General features: G+C 40.5%; 1 protein-coding gene across 1 annotated transcript; it reads right to left on the reverse strand.

Moving 5' to 3' along the window:
* Nucleotides 1-17382: 17382 nt before the first annotated feature.
* Nucleotides 17383-20668, reverse strand: LOC115004660 (uncharacterized). Its single transcript, XM_029426356.1, has 6 exons — nucleotides 20374-20668; nucleotides 19301-19446; nucleotides 18901-18965; nucleotides 17739-17903; nucleotides 17554-17658; nucleotides 17383-17461 (listed from the first exon to the last, which is right to left on the reverse strand). Exons 1-6 carry the CDS (start codon nucleotides 20509-20511, stop codon nucleotides 17421-17423), a joined length of 660 nt encoding a protein of 219 aa, XP_029282216.1. The 5' UTR covers nucleotides 20512-20668; the 3' UTR covers nucleotides 17383-17420.
* Between the last annotated feature and the right edge of the window lie 2385 nt (nucleotides 20669-23053).

Raw genomic sequence — 23053 nt, forward strand, 5'->3', positions numbered from 1 at the left:
AAAAGGTTGATTTATTGGTATCAGGACTGGACAACAAGAAGATGAACAACCTTTTAGCCTGATCTTGGTTTTAGTCTGTGAACTAAGGTATAAAGAGGGGGGGTTCCGGATCAGTACCTGGTCAGTGCGCAGCTGGCTGGGTATGCAGAGTCTGTTATGTGTGTAATAAACTCCACATGTATCTAACTTTGAACTTCTCCAGTGATCTTCTTTTTTGACCAAGTATTACGCTAAGAGTCTGAGTTAGACTAGAATTTTAAACTGTTTAAGTAGTTTAAAGAAGTGTCTGTGGAGGAGAATCTACCTCAATCAATATGTAGTTATGCACTGAATGTATAATGAGAACTGTATTGGATATGAATGTAAGACACTATAGGTACGCTCCTCCTTTAAGGCGACAGGAGAACAGCCATCTTGTCATAACTCTGCGCCAAGGGGAGTGGACACGCCAGCACGCCAACATGGACCAATGGGAGAAGACTACGCCCTAGAGCGTTGATATATTCTTAAGTTAAAGTTTTATGATAGAGAAGTGCAGAGAGAGGGAACGACATACAGCAAACGCCAGAGGTTGGACTTGAACCAGTGGCCACTGCGGGCAAGGACTAAGCCTTTGTATATGGGATGCCTGCGCTACTGGTTGAGCTACCGGGACACCCCTCTAGAGAGTTGATTTAGTCAAAATATTTACGAATGTATCGACACACTGCTGCGAATCCAAAAGACAGTTAACCGGTTGAGTTCGGTCTGTGGCCTGGTGAAGTAGAAAGTGTCCTTGGCTAAGAAGTATTATCAAATGCGGTTATTATCACTTTAAATAAATACTATACGAACATTCAGAAGTTTTCTGGATTGACTTGCTGTAGTCACTCCATCTAATCCTGACATTTCAAGATGGGGACGACCCATGGCCCACTTTTCCGCCCACAGTGGGTACAAAAGGCCATGTTTGCTGGGATTGAGGAAAGACAGTGATTGGCAGACACTTTTACTGGCTGAAGTTGAACAGTCCAAAAGGGACGAATGTACCAATGTCTGCCCACACAAACCGAAAAGGTTTTTTTCAGGACAAGAGACTTAAATGACATTTGCTCTTTATTGTTACTGTTTAATAAAATTAATAACAAAAACAGTAACATTTCCACTGTATTTTTTGTGAGATGGAATGACGCATAAACTTCAATATTATATCAGTCACTTGTGGACTGTGTACTTGTTTTATTAATTATTTAGTCCGTATTTGTTTACATGAAGTGAAAATGTTTCTAATAAAAGTATGAGTCACTTTCAGTCTCTTTACTTCAGTTTCAGTTTGAAATATTCCTGAAAATTGTTCTTAGCTTCCGACCAGCTGAGGGTTCTGCCCTTCAGGACAGAAATCTGCAGAGAGAAAACAGAAATAAAGAAATTAGTTCTGTCTGACATCCATGATCTTGATTTCATTGTTTATTCAGACAGGTTTTAAAAGGTGAAGCACCGTTCTCGGGGTTGTAGAAGAAGTTTGGTTCTCCGGAGCAGCTCGCCTGCTGGTTGAAATGCTCCAGCTCCGAGTCCTTCATGCTCGACTCTCTGCCTGGAAACAACACAACAAAAATAAATGTATACAGTGGGTTCAGAGAGTAATCGGACCCCTTCCATTTTTTCACATTTTGGTATGTTAAAGTGTTATGATAAAAATTGTTTAAATTCTGTTATCGCTTTGTATTTATGGGGTATCGAGTGTAGGTTCATGAGGGGAAACATTTTTTAAAACAATTTTAGCATTATGCTGTAAAAATTGAAAAAATTGAAGGGCTCTGAATACTTTCTGAACCAACTGTATTTCGGATATAAAATGTGCTATTTTCTTTTAGGCTTGTTCCTTCTTACACATCAGATAAACAGCATGAACTTCGACAACCTCAACTGTAACTACGTCGCTGAATCCCATCATGTTAGTTAACTTGTCGAAGTTTCTGGCCATTGTGTTGATGCATATGACCAGACAGCCGTCGCAGGCAGAATGTTGAACAATGAGGAGAGACGTTGGCAACTGAAAACAGAAACAAAGTCAGAATATTTAAAATAAAGTGACAATATAGAAAACCTAATGGTGCGCGGTTACATGTAGGGTCAATGCAAAGACGAGAAAAGTTCTTCACTGGTCATCTTGCGGACAGAGCTGACAAAGCATTAATTCAGACGTTTATTGCAATTAAATCACGTCGAAGACCGTTACTTTTGGGTTCATACCGCTGTAGTAAACAAGTTTAATTCAGCCGACGTATGACTTGCTAGATTCAGTGAATACAGCTCAGTTAAATTCACTGAGCCATGTGAGCCTCTGGATGATGTCATGAACCCAGACATGACGCCGTTTGGTTTCCCGAAGTATCTGGGACCCCCACAACATGTTCAAAGCAGCAATAGTGGTCATTTCTGTCTCTCCTGGCTCCAAAATGGTGGAACGACCTCCCCATGTCAGGTCAGCAGACAGTCTTTACACCTTCTTGCATTCAAACTACACACAATGACATTTTTTAAATATAAGGTCAATGCAAAAATGAGAATAGACAGGAATTTATGCCAGGCAAAGCGGAATTTGTGTTTGCTAGATTTAGTGAATACAGCTCAGTTAAATTCACTGAGCCATGTGAGCATCTGGATGATGTTATGAACCCAGAAACGACCCACAACATGTTCAAAGCAGCAATCGTGGTCATTCCGGCCATGGTTGATGAAACGTTGTTGGTATCTACATGGAGGTAATCCCCGCCTCCTACCCAGCGCGTCTAGCACACAAATTATGTATGATGTATGTATGATGTATTGTGAACTGGTAACTGATTTAGTCTTTGACTTAATTCAGGAATGCCCTCATACAAGACGAAGGACCCAAATGCAGCACGCAAGACAAAAATGGTTAACAAAAAGGCCTGCAGGAGGCCGCTCAGGAGGACGGGCTGGAGGCCAGCAGAGCCACTCTGGGGGCTGAGCTGGAGGCCGGCGGAGAGGCAAAGTCAGCACTGGGGTTCCGAGAGGCGAGGGAAGCACTGGGACTGGGGTCTCGAGGCACAGGGGGAGAACTGGGGTCTGCAGCGGTCTGGCAGCAGCAGGAACTGGTGTCTGCACCGGTCCTGGCTGCAGCGGGGACTGGGGTCTAGGAGCTTCAATAATTTCGGCTTGAATGGCCGGATCTCCTCCTCAGAGACCTGGAAGTCCTCTGGTTACTCAGAGGACCTCTCAGGACCAGGAGAGTACCCAGCCACCTTCCTGTGGGCCTTTTGAAGAAGTGCCTGCCCTCTCACAGGTGGCTTCTTCCCATTTCCCAAAAATATACCGAACATAAAAATCGTCGTCACAAACTGCTGGGTCCATTCTTGGTCTGTTCATTCTGTTACGTTGTGGTACAGGGGAGGAACCAAATGCAGCATGCCAGACAAAAAGGGTTAACAGCTTTATTTATAAAAGCTTAAAAAAACTAAACAAGGTAAAGCGTGAAGTGAAAACACAAACCGGGATGACACGAAGGAACACGAGGAAGAACACCAAATAACATCAAAGTAATATGGATGACGAACATACCAGGAACACTGAGACAGACCAGGATATATACACACAGACACAAATCACGGGAACGAGACAGCTGGGGAGAAAAGGTAAAGACACAAGGGCAGGGTGAATGAATGCAGGAGGATCAGATCAATAATCACAGAGGGAGGGAAAAAACACAAGGACAGGAAGTAAAACAAGACATGACACAAGGGGGAGTGAACATTTCAAAATAAAACAGAAAATCAAGATCATGACACTTACTTGTTGATGATCCAGTGTTGCCTTCAATAGTTACGTTGACAGTTGAGATCACTCAGTGTCCATTCCTGGTAAAAACGACAAGAGGAAAAGGTGAGTTCATATGCTGACGGATATTTCCGACTTTGTTCAAGTGCGAGTGTGCGACCACTTGTGTGTGTGTTTAAAGACGGGTCGTATAAGTTGTAAAATAATATTTTTTTAAAAAGATAGTCAAATCTCAATATTGAACAGAATAGAGAATTCATTCTGATTTGGGGACAGTCCTGATTTCAACTGTGTGAATGTTTTCCTCAAATGTTATTTTAATTATGATAAAACAATAATTTACAGACGTTTTCATGTTAAGTATGTGTACCGGTGATCACTGTTATCAACTCACATCTTGTTCCACTCATGACACCTTTATTGGGGCTGGATGGTGGAAAGGTGAAATTAACCCAGGAGCTCTGCGTAATGTTCAGGGTAATTAAAGGGTGAAAAATGGAAGAAACCTCAGGGAGAGCAACTGAGGAGGGATCCCTCTCCCAGGACGGACAGACATGCAATAGATGTCGTGTGTACAGGATAACCAACATAGTACACATACAACATTTGACAGAAATGATGTTGTGTTGAAAAAGAGAAAGTTTGGATGAATCCAGGAAAATGTCAAAAGGCTTCCTGGTGTCCAGCAGGACCAGGGCAGCAGGCGCAGCCACGATTCATGATCCTGACGTAAACTTTATCAGTGGCAACCTGCCACATGAGAGACAGAAACTCCGGGTTGATGCCCCGGATGGTGAGTTAGTAACATACATTTACATAAATGCATACAGATAGAGAGGGAGAAGAAGAGAGAGGGAGGGGAGGAGAGGAAGAGAAGGAAGAGAGCAGGGAGGTGTCCCCTGGCAGTCTAAGTCTATAGCAGCATAACTAGGGGCTGATCCAAGGCAAACCTGAGCCAGCCCTAACTATAAGCTTTATCAAAAAGGAAAGTCTTTAGCGTGTGGAGGATGTGTCTGCCTCCCGAACACAAACTGGAAGCTGGTTCCACTGGAGAGGAGCTTGATAGCTGAAGGCTCTGGCTCCCATTGTACTCTTAGAGACTCTAGGAACCACAAGTAACCCTGCAGTCTGGGAGCGTAATGCTCTAGTTGGTTTATAAGGTACTATGAGATCTTTAAGATATGCTGGAGCCTGACCATTAATTGCTTTGTAAGTCAGGAGAAGGATTTTGAATTCTATTCTGTATTTTACCGGGAGTCAGTGCAGAGCAGCTAATACAGGAGTAATATGATCCCGTTTCCTTGTTCTTGTCAATACACGTGCCGCTGCATTTTGGATCAACTGAAGAGTCTTAAGAGACTTTTTGGGACTGATAACAATGAGTTGCAGTAATCCAGCCTTGAAGTAACAAATGCATGGACTAGTTTTTCTGCATCATTTTGAGACAGGATGTGTCTTATGTTTGCAACGTTACGTAGATGAAAGAAGGCAGTCCTTAAGATTTGAGCCAAATTAATGCCATCCAGAGCTTCTATGTCATTAGAAAATGCGTTTCGGAGGCGTTTAGGGCCAAGTATAATAACTTCAGTTTTGTCTGTGTTGAACATCAAGAAGTTGCTAGACATCCAAGTTTTTATGTCTTTAAGGCTTGAAGTTTAGCCAATTGATTGGTTTCGTCTGGTTTAATTGAGTATCATCCGCATAACAATGAAGGTTTATAGAGTGGTTCCTTATAATATTGCCCAAAGGAAGCATATATAAGGTGAATAGAATCGGTCCAAGTACAGAACCCTGCGGAACTCCAAGACTGACTTTGGCTGTCATGGAGGATTTATCGTTAACAAGTACAAATTGAGATCGCTCAGATAAATAGGACTTGAACCAGCTTAGTGCGGTTCCTTTATGCCAACACAATGTTCCAGTCTCTGTAGTAGAATGTCCTGATCAACAGTGTGGAAAGCAGCACTGAGGTCTAACAAGACAAGAACAGAGACAAGTCCTTTGTGTGATGCCAATAGAAGGTCATTGGTAACTTTCACCAGTGCCGTCTCTGTGCTATGATGAACTCTAAATCCAGATTGAAAAACCTCAAATAAACTATTATTATGTAAAAAATCCCACAACTGTTTTGCGACTGCTTTCTCAAGGATTTTAGCGAGAAAGGGAAGGTTAGATATCGGCCTATAGTTGGTTAAAACCTCTGGATCAAGACCAGGCTTTTTAAGAAGTGGTTTTATTACAGCTACTTTAAAGGATTGTGGTACGTAGCCAGATAATAGAGACAGGTTGATCATATTTAATAACGAGGTGTTAATTAAGGGTAAAACTTCTTTAAACAGTTTAGTTGAATCGGGTCTAAAAGACAGGTTGATGCTTAGACGATGAGATTGTTGAAGTTAGTTGGTTAAGGTTGATTGGAGTAAAACAGTCTAGATATATTTCAGGAGTTACAGATGTTTTTAAGGTTCCGGAGGTTGAAGTTAAGTCGTTACTGATTGAGGTCAGGAGGAGATTAATTTTGTCTCTAATAATTATAATTTTATGGTTAAAGAAGCTCATGAAGTCGTCACTACTGAGAGATATAGGAACAGAAGGCTCTGTAGAGCTGTGGCTCTCTGTCAGCCTCAGTGCTGAACAGAAACCTGGGGTTGTTCTTATGTTCTTCTATTAAGGAAGAGTAATAAGCTGCTCTGCATTACGGAGAGCCTTCTTATACGTTTTAAGATGATCTAACCAGACTAAACGAGATTCTTCCAGTTTAGTGGAACGCCATTTACTTTCAAGATTTCTCCACTTTTGTTTTAGTTTGAGGATTTGTAAATTAAGCCGGAGCTTTCTTTTTCTGTTTTATGATCTTCTTCTTTAGAGGAGCGACAGAGTCGAGTGTTATTCGCAGTGAGGCTGCAGCGCTATCAACAAGATGATTAATGTGGGAGGGACTAAAGTTAGCATTGGAGTCCTCTGTTATATTGATGTTGAGTCCTGGTATTGAATTAAGTGCTGATGGAATCACTTCCTTAAATTTAGTCACAGCACTTTCAGATAAACATCGAGCGTAGGATGTTCTGCCTGCTGGCTTGTAGTCCAGTAACAGGACTTCAGAAGTTATTAAAATGGTCTGATAAAAGAGGATTATGTGGACACATTGATAAACTTTCAATTTCAACACCATATCCCAGAACAAGGTCCAGAGTGTGGTTTAAACAGTGAGTTGTTCATGTACATTTTGACTGAACCCAATTGAATCTAATATTGAGATAATTGCATTATTAAGGCTGTCACTATCAACATCCACATGAATATTAAAGTCACCTACAATAATTACTTTATCTGTTTTAAGGACTAAACTTGATAGAAGTTCTGAGAGTTCAGATAGAACTTCAGAATACGGACCAGGAGGGCGGTACACAGTAACTAATAAAAGTGGCTTTATTGTTTTCCATGTTGGGTTTGAGAGCGTAAGAACAAGGCTTTCAAAAGAGTTATAGTTTAGTTTAGGTTTAGGATTGATCAAGAGGTTTGAGTCAAATATGGCCGCAGCTCCACCTCCTCGGCCAGTACCTCGAGGAATGTGAGTATTAATATGACCAGGTGGAGTGGATTCATTTGGACATATTCTTCATGTCTCAGGTTTCAGTGAGACAAAATAAATCAATCTTATTATCTGATATTAAATCATTTACCAATCCAGCTTTCATTGATAAAGATCTGATGTTTAAGAGCCCACATTTAATGTTTCGATTTAGTTGCACTTTTGCAGTGGTGGTGTTTATTTTAATTAGGTTTTCATGTATAACTCCTCTTCTGTTAACCATAGACTTGATTAGTTTCAGTGGTCGTGGGGCAGACACAGTCACTATGGGGATTTGAGTGGGTGACTGCCCGGAAAGAAGCACAGAGAAGTGTGTAAGACTGCAACTCTGTCTCCTGGTCTCAACTCTGGGTTGTCATGGATTAGGTCCACTAATAAACTTTGTAATATTATTGGATATGAGATCTGCTCCAGCCAAAGTAGGATGGATGCCGTCACTCCTAATCAGACCAGGTTTTCCCCAGAAAGTCCGCCAATTGTCTACGAAGCCCACATCATTATCTGGACACCACCGTGAGAGCCAGCGACGGAATGATGACATGTGGCTAAACATGTCATCATTCAAAAGATTTGGCAGAGGACCAGAGGAAACTACGGAGTCCGACATTGTTTTGGCAAATGTACACACCGACTCCACATTAACTTTAGTACACTCCGATTGACGCAATCGCGTGTCATTACCGCCGACGTGAATAACAATCTTACTGTATTTACGTTTAGCCTTAGCCAGCAGTTTCAAATGTGCTTCTATGTCGCCTGCTCTGGCCCCCGGAATGCACGTGACTGTCGTCGCTGGTGTCTCAAAATGAACGTATCTCAAAATTAAGCTACCGATAACCAGAGTTGGCTTCTCAGCTGGTGTGTCACTGAGTGGGGAGAACCTGTTAGAAATAGCAATAGCTAAACATGAAACACACCGAGCAGGAGAGAGCATAACAGGAAGAGGAAGATGCCATCGCTAGCTGCCGAGCTGCAGCAGCTAACGTTAGCAGAGCCGAAAGGAGCGTAAAGAATTGAGGATTTAGAGAGAGTCGCTAAGAGAAGGAGGATAAGGAGAGAGTTGTAAGTGCTTAGGAAGTACAAGTATAAGTTTAGATAGATGACAGGTAATTAGCCGATGTGATCAAGAATATAACAACATTAACTGAGTCAAGCTGGAGCTGCCGAAGTATGCTACCAGCAACACAAAAACATTAACAACCGGAAATGACGCGCTTACCGTAAACACAGGTATCCAGTCATAATGATGTTATCGAAAACATTGTTCTAAGAGAAGAAAGGTTCTGATGTGATCTCCAATCTCTGATGTTACAAAGTTAGTGGTTTGTACAAACAGGATATGTGTGAAGATGTGACAGTTCATGATTTCTTAATGTTTTTACAGAAGTGATATTTTGTACTAAAATATAACTGCTGTGATTTTGAACAAAATTCTACAAATGTGCTCATTCTTACAAAACTGTCAAATATATTTACAGAAATGTCAGAGATGTGATAACTCTGACTTTCAAATGTTGAAATACATTGAGAACATAAATGTTTAAATATATCTGTGTTTCCTACCATGGTAAATCATTGTTAATAATCATTGTGAGGAATAATTCACATTAACATGTGATCAGACAGTCTCTTCACATATATGAATATTTATTATGATTATTATTAATGATAATATTATCATTAAAGTTGAACCATGCAACTGTGTTATTCAAGAAGTTTGTATGAAACAAGTAGCCCTTCATCTTATTCAGTACCCTTGCAGTAGCTCTCAGTATCACAAAGGTTGGTGACCCCTGGACTATAGAGTTTTAAAAAATGTATATACGGTAAATAATTTGTATTTAAACTTCATGTTCAAATTCTGGAAGAAAAAAAAAGTCCTTGTATGAAATTTTGGCAATTTAATTAAATTTGGACATGTTTGGCCTAGCATAACACAAAGACTGTAAGCTGAGGGGAAATTAGGTCTTTATTAATACTGAGTTCGCCGAGGTTAAACTGATGATTAGCTTACAATTCAACACAAATGTACAACTGTTCTGTGACAAAACACCTAAAATCAAAAGGTCCACCAACAGGAGCTTTACCTTTACCTTCGAACTAATGTGGCAGCAACAAATATTATATTTATAGATACATGATGATGTTAAGCAATAATGCTTCTATTTCCAGAATCCTCAAAGACCTAATAACCATCTGGATCAGCACGCACTTCCTAATCCGAACAGAGATGGTAGCCGGTGGCTCCATAGATAGGAAACAGGTGCATGTTGGTGAATAGGTTAAATATGTTTTCATTGTGCAGTGTTGTCATGTCGATTGTAATGTTAATCCATGAGACACAATGTCTAATAAACAAACCCAAAGACCCAGGCAGGAATCAGATGAGGTCTTACCACAGAGGCGTCAGCCAGAGACAAAGGTGCAAACAAGGGCTGGCATTCTTCAGGTGTCAGAGCCGAGCAGCCCAGAAACAGCCCCGCTACCAGCAAATGACTGCTGAGCCACAGATTCATGATGCAACGGCTGATCATCTTCACAATATAACTGGGAATAAAACACCACCAAGCTCAGGTGATAGCTGCAGGCCAGGAAAGACGACTGAGGCTCATCGGCTGCTCAGCCTTTATAGGAGATACTGGTGGCAGAGTTACAAGCTTCTTAGTTTTCTATTATTTACATTTTGTGCACAGTTAAATCATTTTTGGCCAGAGTTGGGAAAAAGATAATTCACTTGCAGCGTACCTCTCTGCAGGTTCAAAGGGGATTTCAGGTCTTGCAGGATTTCACAACACTGTTGTGTTTGTGTATTAATCATTCACTGATATTTTGAATTGTTCTTGACCACCAACGCATACAACTACACAGAGTATACATTACAGCACAGGACTGTTTGAATCTAGCTAAACTAGGACACATCCAAACCTCCACTATTTACGGTGGTAACGGCTTCAAATGCTGCATTCAAGTTATTATTCACAATGAATGCAGACGAGTGAAATGTGCCCGAGTAAAGGTGGCACGATGAACAAAAAGTTAAGAACTGAAATGCTGTTTAGGTTGATGCTCTTCAGCAGGCAGCATCAACATCGTCAATTAAAAAAGTAAAAAGGACAATTATCTCTCAACAACAATATACTTTATTAGATCAGATTGTTCGTTATATTTTTACCAATGTTTTACAATTTTGCTTCAGCAAACCTCTTGTACGAATGTTTGTGTTTAAACATTTATAATCTGCAAACTTATTCAAAGCTCTTTGTAGAATAACACATTATCCATAATCCAGGTCCCTTGGTTTGAGGTTTGAGATTCAGCCTCAGACTTGTTCCTTTGTGCTCGTTTAGTGCAAGTTGTTTTTGAATAGGGTTAGGGTTATTATTATTATGTTATAATTGTAATTATGAGATAAAAAGTCATACTTATGAGATATTTTACACAACAGACAAGCTAGCAGCTTTTTGGCTTAAGTTCTCCTATTTATCTTGACACGGAAATGGATTGTGAGCACATTGAGGACCACTTTAAGCGTGGATTTACAACAGATGAAATACTCCATTTGCTTGCTGATTCACATGGGGTTGAACTAAGCAAGCGCACCCTTGAAAGAATTTGAACAGGAAGCAGCTGTGGCGTCGAAAGAATAAAACTGATGTAGCTGAGGTGGCAACTTTCATTGAACAGCAACTGGAAACATCTGGTCAGTGTCATGGTTACAGATGGATGAACCAAAAATGTTGGTTACATGGAATTGTGACTGACAGAGAAACAGTGCGAATACTGCTGCAGTTATTGGATGGTGAAGGTGTTGATCTGAGGTCAAGAAACAGACTGCGAAGGCACGTTTACCACAGCTGTGGTCCACACTATGTATGGCACATTGATGGCTACGAAAAGCTTAAGCCATTTGGAATTGCAATCAGTGGATGCATTGATGGGTTTTCCAGAAAGATGATATAGCTTACAAAACAAACAATGACCCAAAGATCATCGCTGGCTACTTCATTGATGCTGTTATCAATGCTGGTGGGTGCCCTGAATCAGACTTGATTTAGAAAATGGCCATATGGCTGAAATGCAGCAGTTTTTGCATTTTCCTATGAATCAAGCACAAACCGACAGCGTCACCTTTGGTCCAAGCAACTGGAAACCAGTATATTGAAAGATGGTGGCTGACCTTGCGAAGTGAGTGTGTCCAGTTTTGGACAGACCTATTTGACAAACTGAGAGAAGATGGCTACTTCTCAGACAACTTCTTGGACCCTGATCCAGTTCTGCTTTCTTCAAACAGTACAGGTAGATGACACATTATGAAGTGAAGAACTGTTGAATGTGTTGAATATGTTTTAAAGGCCACAAATTAATGTGTAAAAGGTCATTTCCTGTGTTCCCGTGCAGAGAATGAATAATATGTTATTTTCTAGTACAAAAACAATAATGTGGGTATTCAGTGTAGCTCTGTCAAAAAAGTAGGGCTTTAAGAATTGTGTAATAATTTGTATGCATAACAATCTAAACGCCCATTCTTATTTACGGGTTTATCCACCACATTTTTAAAGCTGTGAAGATACAACATTAGTTGCACGGCTGCAGTACATTAAAGGTATTAATATTATTGTGCCAACCTACCATATTACAACTAAAAGATAAAACTCTCAAATATAACAAACGACTTGACTAAGGCAGTAATCACCAATGCTCAATATTTAACACATTCTGTCTGACTGAATATTATTTGCCTCCTAGGAAGAACTTAATGAGGTTGTATTGACTTGGAACAACCACAGAGTCCGTCTAGTCCATAACTCTCGATCACCCCGTGGACGTCCCTCCATACTGCAAGCAGTCCCTCATCTGTACGGAGGCAGAGAGTGTTTGCACTCTGTGGACCTGGAGAAGGTTCACGTCTGCCTTGACGAGTGTGTGTTCAAGGACTTCCCATGTGATGAAGATGTGTTCCATATCTGTGTGGACCTCATGTCAGAGTATAACCTGACATTAACAAATGATGTGTTTGAAACCATTGACCTGTACATCCAACTCAGACAGCTGATGAACAATGAACTAGATCTAGATCATTAACTTTCCTGGGCTAGTGTCTCAATTTATATTTCATATTATATTATTATATTTGTTTCCTGTTTAATTCCAGGACAAATTGAAATCTTTGTGTCTTAAACAATATCCATCACCCACACGTTGCTTTCTAACACCTTGTTCATTTCATGTCGAACATCTGGGTAGCTGTCGTAACTGACTGGCAACTCCAAGTAACAGCCACATGTATGAGCAACGGGTCTTCTTTGAAATCCTTGAACTTGTGTGAAGCTGACAGTGATGCTCTTTCCTGTGAACAAATCTGATCCTGTGCAAAATCTGAGGAAAAAGGAGAAGTGCTGGGTGTCTAACGCTCTAAGATCTGCACTAACATACGTAACCATTTGTTTCTCCTGGGCATTCTGTGTACTGGGGTAAGTTATTGATGTCATGATCTTTCTTGATGTTGGTTGTAGCTCTTCATAGACTGCTGCAAGCCCTTTGAGCTCTGATCTAACTGGTGCAAGTGTGTTGTTCCACTGTTCAATCACAAAAGCAGGCTCTTGAATCAGTTTTTGGTGAGCAAGCTCCCTCAAGATATGCTCAAAGTTATTTGCTGTTGGAAGCCGCCTGCAGTTGTGGATGTCCATGATTTCCAGCAATTCTTCTTGGTCCACACCTTCAAAATCTGAACGACAAGATTCAAAGATCACTCGCTCAGACTCTGACACATACTTGAGAAAGCTGTCCACATGATCACTCTCAACAAAGCCCAAAACAGCTTGCTCCAGAAGTACAGGGGCAAGTTTTACAGGAAGGTACTTCTCTTTTAACCAGCTAAATGTGATTATTCGGCCTAACACTTTGCCATTCTTCTTTACCAAAATCATGACGTAGGTATGGCGCTTTGAAGCCGTTTCCCATAGTGCACTGTTCATAAAAGTCATTCTAAAATTCTGACAGTATATCTCTCATAACACCTCCATCATCCACAGCCTTTTCAAGCTTTGACAAGTTCTCTCAGAATCAGTCCACGATAAAGAACAATAATCTTCTTCACTCTTTCTCTCTGATTGGCTTGTTCCTGCCACACATCCATGGAGGGAGGTATGGATGATTCCAAAGACAGCTCCAGAGAGAGAGGCAAGGTGTCATCAAGACTGGAGTACTCCATCTGAGAGATGCTTTCTGTGTGGAACGTCACGATGCCACTATCCTCTAAAGCACCGACATGAAGCAATGTTTCATGTTCTACTACACGCATCAGTGGAGTTGACTGTGGTGTAAATGGAAACACTGGCACTGCTTGCATTTGCAGAAATGGTGCTGTTTCCAACAAAAATGACATCTGGAGTATTTATCTACACATGGTGTGTTGCAGATGTGTCTGCAGAGAAGTGATACATGTCTGCTCCGTCATGTGTCTTTTCACCTTCTTGAGCAGTTGCATCACTGTTGTCTTCCACCAGATTGATGTCACAGGCAATGTCTCTCTTCTTGGTTGTAATTTTATCTTTTCATACAGTTCCCTGACTGTGATATTATCCTCTATTATTCTTTGGAGGAGTTTGATGCTCTCTTTCAGACACATGATCATGTTTGTTTCTTGAGAGCCTTCCTCTAAGTCGCTCAAAAAACTTTGTCTTGCTGGGTTCTCTTTCCTTCCATCTGCAGTATCCAAACAGCCAGTCGAACACCACAGGATGGCAGATACTCTCTCAGCTGGTCATCTGTCATGAGATGTATGACACTGGAATCAATCTAAAATTAAGAAACATTTCAAGAATTTTTAGGTCAAGTGAAAAAATTACAACAATGAAAAACCTGCATATACAGCACCAGATATTATTTACAAAGCTCTTCCAAAGTTTAGGGTTTTTTAATCTGTTTATCTGTAAAATGTGAAAATGAAGCATTTCCTATATAAACTACCTTCTCCTGCTCCATCCGCTGTACGTCTTCCTCAGGCACACGTCGTGACCTTACATAGTCACATAGCTCATCCATCTTGTGACGGTTCAAAATCCTCTGTACCTCTGTTGAACAAAATGAAAGCTTAAATATAAACTTAAATAATTCTAATCTAAACAGTTGATTTTTAGAAAATCGTTTATTTATTTGTTTTTATTATATTTATTCAGCATGTATATTATTGATCTTCTGATCTATAACGCTCTGATATAACAAATCCAATGCTTTAAAGTGGTTAAGGAGAAGTGTTCACTTCCTTTGATTTTAGTGTGACACGGTGTATGACATCACTGAATGAAAAAACACCTGCAGTGACTGTAAGTTATTATTCCATGTTTGCCTTTATATTTATATATAGCCTAATACAGTGGTTCGCAAACATTTTCTGCTGGGCCCCCCTTTTGTAAATAAGAATATTTTCGAGCCCCCCCCTGGGAGCCCTGTCACAAACGTGTCCATGTTATGCTAGCAGGGCGGCCCCCTCTTTGGGAACCACTGGGTTAATATAACTCATATATTGCACACTCCTGCCCGCATTAATCAGCCTCACTAAGTTCTAGATTCGCACGGTTGCCGAGATATCCATGCACAATGAATGATATCCATGCACAATGAATGATATCCATGCACAATGAATGATATCCATGCTAACGGTACCACCTCAAGGTTTACGAGGTGATGTCACTGAGAATAATCGCTGATATTAGCACTTTCAATAGAATAGCAAACTGAAAAGCGACAAAGGACGACAGTGCTCATGTACAATATCTGCATGACTTGTAACCACTACCTTACACGTAGGCTACAATAATTAGAGGTATATTGTAGCTGAGATAACACTTGCCGACTCTTAATTTAAGAGCTATGCTGATACAGCGGCCTCTGAGTAACATGAAGCAACTCACCGCAGCAGTCGGCCTACCTACACTGTCTTCATTAGTGATGTGAACCACAACACTAGAGGCATATTATAGTTTATAACAGGGAGCTTCATGAACTGCATTGTTGTACAACTGTAGTTTAGCTGCAAATACTGCTGATTAACGTTACAATTAGGCTGTATGTACTATCGAACGTTTACAAAAGTCACCTGTAATAGTTACCTTATTTAGCACTGCATGTCGTTTGCATGGTGGGGGCAGCGAGGTGATGAAGGGACCTTTGAAGACAGCGCCACTGTAACGCATGCGCACTTCTTATCTCATAATTCTTTTTTTACTGGCGGAAATAGGCTTCCATACAGCAGCTTCGGAAGTTCAGAACTGTGAAACAATTTGCACTCTTAAGTGATCCAACAATAAACGAGCACAAAGGAACAAGTCTGAGGCGCTGCCCCCCCCAACAGAACCCTGTGTTTTATTTTATATAAATATATAGCGCCAAATGTGCTCTTTTATTAAATAAACCAAACGCTGAGTTCTGAGGCGATAATACTCTCAGCCGAGGGCACTTTCAGCACACCAAGTCCACAGGCCGAATCAATAAAGATCCAGTTAGCTGTCTGTTGGTAAAGCTGAAAGTGTACAAAATCCACAACAACAATTTGACATAGTTCTATTCATGTGGGTGTAGCCTCTCCTCATTGGTCCACGTTAGCGCGGTCACGCCCCTTGGAGAGCAGCGTTGTGACGAGATGATTTGTAGACCTGAAACTATCATGTAGAGAAACGTACCCGACGTGTTTTACATTCATAACTAATATAGTGCTCATTAAACATGTTGTGCAGAAATACATGTGATAATCATCAAGTGTGAATCAATACAATCAGGAGTTATTTACTCTGCAGGTGTTAGCTCTACTGATGTTAGCTCTGCTACTACAAGTAGCCAGAGTACAGCTTGTCTGCTGCTGGGCCAAGTCCCGACCAGAGTGTTAGTGTTTTAACATTAATTCAGATTAGTTTTATTCATGGTGTATCTTTGGAATAACATTAATGCTTTCGAACAGTGGTGGCTGAGGGGGACGGCGCTTGTTTTTGTGTTTCAAGCAGCACTTTATCACTCAGCAATAAATTAAAGTAAATCAAATAAAAGTCTAAAAACACAGCTCTTTTCAGCTCGTGCAGTTTGACATGTTTCGTGCTGTAATGCAGCTCGAGAGCCTTTTCCATGACCGCAAGCACAAACACTGTCCTTTTACTTCCACAAAGAAATAATCGTTTGTCCATTTCTCCTGGAACATTCCGCATCCACCTTTCTCTTTGTTACACTCGCCACGCTGCGTTCGCTGATGTCAATGACCGTTTAATATTGAAGTTTTTTGACATGACGTGACCACGTGATGACACGTTCCGCTCGTATTGTGTTCAAGGACCCTGACCTTGGCCAGGAAAAACAGTCAGTCGCCAGTTATATTCTATATCTGACTAGATTTGGATTAATTTTTTTGGAGTACATTTTTTGCGTGTGTTTATGAATTACCTCGCGGGCCATACACACAAACGCCCCCCAAAGACACGTGATCGCCCCACTTTCTTTAGGTTTAGGTTGATGCTCTTCAGCAGGCACCATCAACATCGTCAATTAAAAAAGTAAAAAGGACAATTATCTCTCAACAACAATATACTTTATTAGATCAGATTGTTCGTTATATTTTTACCAATGTTTTTACAATTTTGCTTCGGCAAACCTCTTGTACGAATGTTTGTGTTTAAACATTTATAATCTGCGAACTTATTCAAGGAAAAAAGCTCTTTGTAGAATACATCGACAATATTTTCCTCAAATTCAGGCTTTTTTGGAATTTTTTCAAAGTTGTGCAAGACAAGTAAGGAAGTGTTCAGGTCAAGGTTGCTGGGAAGAAGTTTAGGGATTAGTTTCTGACTGACTTTTACTTTTCTCTTTGCTTGACTTGTTGCTTTGATCAGTTATTACAATGATTGTACATGTTTGAGGATGCTCTTTGTTTGAGGAATTTTTATTCCTTTTGGCATTTTATTAGATTATGAACAAAAGATTTGGACCACACGTTTGATATTTGAGTCACTTTTAGTCTCTTTAATTCCTCAGTTTGAGATATTGCTGAAAGTTGTTCTTAACTTCAGAACTTCAGTTTAACGCCCTCGCCTTCAGCGCAGAAAGCTGCAGAGAGAAAACAGAGATAAAGAAATTAGTTTCACATCCGTGATCTTGATTTCAATGTTTAACCAGACAGGTTTAAAAAGGTGAAGCACCGTTCTCGGAGTTGTAGATGAAGTTTGGTTCTCCGGAGAAGCCGAGGCAGCTCGCCTGCTTCTTGAACTGTTCCAGCTCCGAGTCCTTCAGGCTCGACTCTCTGCCTGGAAACAACACAACAAAAATGGATGAAATATTTCGGACATAAAATGTGTTATTTTCTCTCAGGCGTGTTCCTTCTTACCCATCAGATAAAGAGAACGAGCATTGACCTCCTCAGGTGTAACTATGTCGCTGAATCCCATCATGTTAAGTATCTTGTCGAGGTTTCTGGCCGTGGTGTTGATGCTCATGACCAGACAGCCGTCACTGGTTGGCAGCATGTGGAACACTGAGGACATGTTGGCAACTGAGGACAGAAACAAAGTGAGAATATTTTAAATAAAATCGCAACATAGAAAACCTAATGGTGCATTCACACCGGACACAAAGAACATTTTTCCTGCTGCGCGGTTACATGTAGGGTCAATGCAAAGACGGGAAAAGTTCTTCACTTGTCGTCTTGCGGACAGAGCTGACAAAGCATTAATTCAGACATTTATTGCAAATAAATCACAAGTTTACAAGTAAACAAGTTTAATTCAGCCGACGTATGACTTGTTAGATTCAGTGAATACAGCTCAGTTAAATTCACTGAGCCATGTGAGCCTCTGGATGATGTCATGAACCCAGACATGACGCTGTTTGGTTTCCCGAAGTATCTGGGACTCCCACAACATGTACAAAGCAGCAATAGTGGTCATTTCTGTCTCTCCTGGCTCCAAAATGGTGGAACGACCTCCCCATGTCAGGTCAGCAGACAGTCTTCACACCTTCCGTCGCAGACTGAAAACTCAACGTTTACAACTGCACCTCGGTCAATAAGAAAATGCAGTTCTTTGTATGTTGCATTTACATTGATTTGGTTTATTTGAAGCTATTGTTCTGCACTTAAATGATTTCACATATTTGAAGCTAATGTACTTGCAAGATTCTTGCTGTTCAGAGTTGTATCCTCATGATTGTTTGTACTTATTGTAAGTTGCTTTGGACTAAAGTGTCAGCTAAATGAACTGTAAAGAAATGTAATGTAATTTCGGCCATGCTTGATGAAACGTTGTTGTATCTACATGGAGGTAATCCATGTCCTACCCGGCACGTCTAGCACGAGTAAACACTAATGATGTATGTATGATGTATTGTGAACTGGTAACTGATTTTGTGTTTGACATAATCCAGCAATGCCCTCACACAAGACACATGTTTGTTCACTTGCACCTGCAGAGGATTGTGTTTGTTTGAATCAGTGATTACGTTGAAATGTTTCACGTAGAAACTCCAGTATTGTGTCAAATCAGGGAACTTACCTGACGCTGACAAAGTGTTGCCGTCAATAGTTACGTTGACAGTTGAGGCCACGCAGTGTCCCTTCCTGGGAAAAATGACAAGAGGAAAAGGTGAGTTCATATTCTGACGAATATTTACTAGTTTGTTCAAAGGCGAGTGTGCGACCACAAAGAACGAGACGGACCCCTTCTCGTGCTTTGTAGTCGCACACTCGTGTTTCAAGACGGATCGAATAAGTTGTGCTCCAAGTAAATAAAAACAGACAAATCCAATTAGAATAAAGAATTCTAATTCAGGTGCTGTCTTAGTTGTAACTGTGCAAATGTTTTTCTCAAATGTTATTTTAATTATGATAAAACAATAATTTACAGACGTTTTCATGTTAAGTATGTGTACCGGTGATCACTGTTATCAACTCACATCTTGTTCCACTCAGACATGACACCTTTATTGGGGCTGGATGGTGGAAAGGTGAAATTAACCCAGGAGCTCTGCGTAAAGTTCAGGATGGAGGCAAACACTTCATTATCGGTGTAACCCACGAGGAAGTTGCTTCTGCCGCTGATCTGCACACAAACATGAGATTAGTTAGTGACAGCAGACACATCTTTCAATACTGGAGGTGGGGCTGGATATTGTGAAAAGAATCATAATTCAGTTATTATTGGATCTGATTGTACGTCTTATTTATGCAAATGTTTTACTATTTTGCTCAGGCAAACCTCTTGTACGGATGTTTGTTTTTAGACTTTTAAAATCTGCAAATATATTCACAGGGATTAAAAGGTTTTTGTAGAATAACACATACATATTCCTCAATGTCAGGTTTTTTATATTATTGAAACTTGGGTAAACTAACTGGAAGCGCTTTCTGACAAAGGTTAAGGGAAGTGCCTATAGACTATAGAGTTTTTAAAAATACAGCACATAATTTGTACTTAAACTTCATGTTCAAATTCTGGAAGAAAAAAAAAGTCCTTGTATGAAACTTTGGCAATTTAATTAGATTTGGACGTGTTTAGCCTAGCATAACACAAAGACTGTAAGATGAGGGGAAATTAGGTCTTTATTAATACTGAGTTCGCCAAGGTTAAACTGATGATTAGCTTACAATTCAACACAAATGTACAACTGTTCTGTGACAAAACACCTAAAATCAAAAGGTCCACCAACAGGAGCTTTACCTTTACCTTCGAACTAATGTGGCAGCAACAAATATTATATTTATAGATACATGATGATGTTAAGCAATAATGCTTCTATTTCCAGAATCCTCAAAGACCTAATAACCATCTGGATCAGCACGCACTTCCTAATCCGAACAGAGATGGTAGCCGGTGGCTCCATAGATAGGAAACAGGTGCATGTTGGTGAATAGGTTAAATATGTTTTCATTGTGCAGTGTTGTCATGTCGATTGTAATGTTAATCCATGAGACACAATGTCTAATAAACAAACCCAAAGACCCAGGCAGGAATCAGATGAGGTCTTACCACAGAGGCGTCAGCCAGAGACAAAGGTGCAACCAAGGGCTGGCATTCTTCAGGTGTCAGAGCCGAGCAGCCCAGAAACAGCCCCGCTACCAGCAAATGACTGCTGAGCCACAGATTCATGATGCAACGGCTGATCATCTTCACAATATAACTGGGAATAAAACACCACCAAGCTCAGGTGATAGCTGCAGGCCAGGAAAGACGACTGAGGCTCATCGGCTGCTCAGCCTTTATAGGAGATACTGGTGGCAGAGGTTCTGTGGTTTTCCATTGTTTACATTTTGCTCACTGTTAAAAAAATTGTCCAGGGCTGAGTAAGCATTATCTCACTTCCGGCATACCTCTCTGCAGATTCAAAGGGGATTTCAGGTCTTGCTGTCGTTGTAGGATTTCATAACACTGTTGTGTTTGTGTATTAATCATTCACTGATTTGCGAAAATTGTCCTTGACCACCAACGCATACAACTACACAGAGTATACATTACAGCACAGGACTGTTTGAATCTAGCTAAACTAGGACACATCCAAACCTCCACTATTTACGGTGGTAACGGCTTCAAATGCTGCATTCAAGTTATTATTCACAATGAATGCAGACGAGTGAAATGTGCCCGAGTAAAGGTGGCACGATGAACAAAAAGTTAAGAACTGAAATGCTGTTTAGGTTGATGCTCTTCAGCAGGCAGCATCAACAACGTCAATTAAAAAAGTAAAAAGGACAATTATCTCTCAACAACAATATACTTTATTAGATTAGATTGTTTGTTATATACATATACATATATATACATGTATGTATATACACATACATGTATATATACACATATATATATATACATATATACATACATGTATATATACATACATATATACATGTATGTGTATATATATATACACATATATACACATACATGTATATATATGTATATATATGTGTATATATATATACATATATATACACATACATGTATATATATGTATATATATATGTATGTGTATATATATATATATATATATATGTATATATATACATATACACATATATACACATACATGTATATATATATGTATATGTATGTATATATACACACACACATATATATACACACACACATATATATATACACACACACATATACACACACATATACATATACAAGTTACCACAACTGTCAACTCGAGGCAGATCAGTGATTAAAATGTATATAAATGCTATATAAATACACATTATTATATTATTATATGTTATATATATATTATATTAAGAATGGTAATTTAGGTTGTTTGTTTGTTTGTTGTTTGAGGTTATTTATCTTCCAGAACTCGTCTTCTGTCAGACGAGAGGAAACATGAGAACATCAGAGTTTGTGTTTCTAACTTTGTGTGTGTAGATTTCTCCTAAACTCACAACAGTTACATTACATAATGCCTCATTGTAACGGTACGATCAAGACAGAAGGGAGGGAGGTACACGCATAGACAGTTGATCATACAAAGTATCAAGGGGTAATCCAGGAGCAGAGTCGGGTCACGGAAACAGGTTTGGTACACAGGTAGATACTCAGCGTAACAGCACAACAGACAAGGATCAGGCAAGGGCAGAATCGAGTCACGGAAACAAGGTCGAGGAATCAAACGCTTGGGAAACAGGAAGACGGGACTAATGCTGGAACTCTTGACATCGAAGTACGAAGACGAACTGACAACGAGAGACAAACAAAACAAACTATATATACACACCAAGTAGTGAGAGGGAACGAGACACAAGTGAGGACACTAACGAACAGATTGGGAACACCTGGCTTGGACTGAAGGAACACTGGCCTCCAACTCCTGTTCCAGAAACAGAGGTGGCTGATACCCATACGCACACTCGAAAGGGGACAAACCAGAAGAGAGGTAAGGTATTATGGGCATACTCAACCCAGATTAGGTGCTTGCTCCAGGTTGTGGGGTTCTGGGAGATGAGACACCGTAGACAAGTCTCTAACTCCTGGTTCATCCTCTCAGACGGTCCGTTCGACTGGGGATGGTACCCAGATGTAAGGCTAACCTTGGCTCCCAAAAGTTCACAAAAATCTTTCCAAAAACGAGAAACAAATTTAAGACCCCGATCGGTAACCACATCCCTCGGGAAACCATGGATCCGGAACACCTGAGAGAGAAGTACCTCCGCTGTCTCTTTCGCCGACGGAAGTTTGGGCAATGGAATGAAATGTGCCATTTTACTGAACCTGTCAACCACGGTTAGGATAGTGGATTGTCCCTCCGAAGTGAGTAGTCCAGTGACGAAATCCATAGAAATCTCTGCCCAAGGACGATGTGGCACTTGAAGGGGTCGTAGAAGACCCGATGGCGGTTGACGTGAGGACTTGTTGCGTGCACTTACCAGACAGACAGCCATATACTCCCTGACCGCCCTCTCCATGGACGGCCACCAGAACCGCTGCCGAATGACGAACAGGGTCCTCCGAACCCCGGGATGACAGGAAACGAGGAATGTATGGGCCCAATGAATCACCTGTGGGCACAACTGCTCTGGCACAAACAGACGATTATCGGGACCCCCATCTACAATCTGAATGTCTATATTGGCCTTTCTTACCTTCTCCTCGATTCCCCAGATTATCGCTCCCACAACACGAGAAGGCGGCAACACGAATGAAGGGAGTCTGGGGG

Source organism: Cottoperca gobio, unplaced genomic scaffold, assembly GCF_900634415.1.
Source record: "Cottoperca gobio unplaced genomic scaffold, fCotGob3.1 fCotGob3_158arrow_ctg1, whole genome shotgun sequence".
NCBI classification, from domain to species: Eukaryota; Metazoa; Chordata; class Actinopteri; order Perciformes; family Bovichtidae; genus Cottoperca; species Cottoperca gobio.

What these genes read in the sequence shown, in the direction of transcription:
- LOC115004660 (XM_029426356.1), bottom strand. Translation starts at nt 20,511, where the DNA reads ATGATCAGCCGTTGCATCATGAATCTGTGGCTCAGCAGTCATTTGCTG. An exon ending in ATGTCTGAGTGGAACAAGAT is followed by an intron (nt 18,966 to 19,300) that starts GTGAGTTGATAA and finishes CATTTTTCCCAG; the next exon opens with GAAGGGACACTGCGTGGCCT. An exon ending in CATCTACAACTCCGAGAACG is followed by an intron (nt 17,462 to 17,553) that starts GTGCTTCACCTT and finishes TTCTCTCTGCAG; the next exon opens with CTTTCTGCGCTGAAGGCGAG.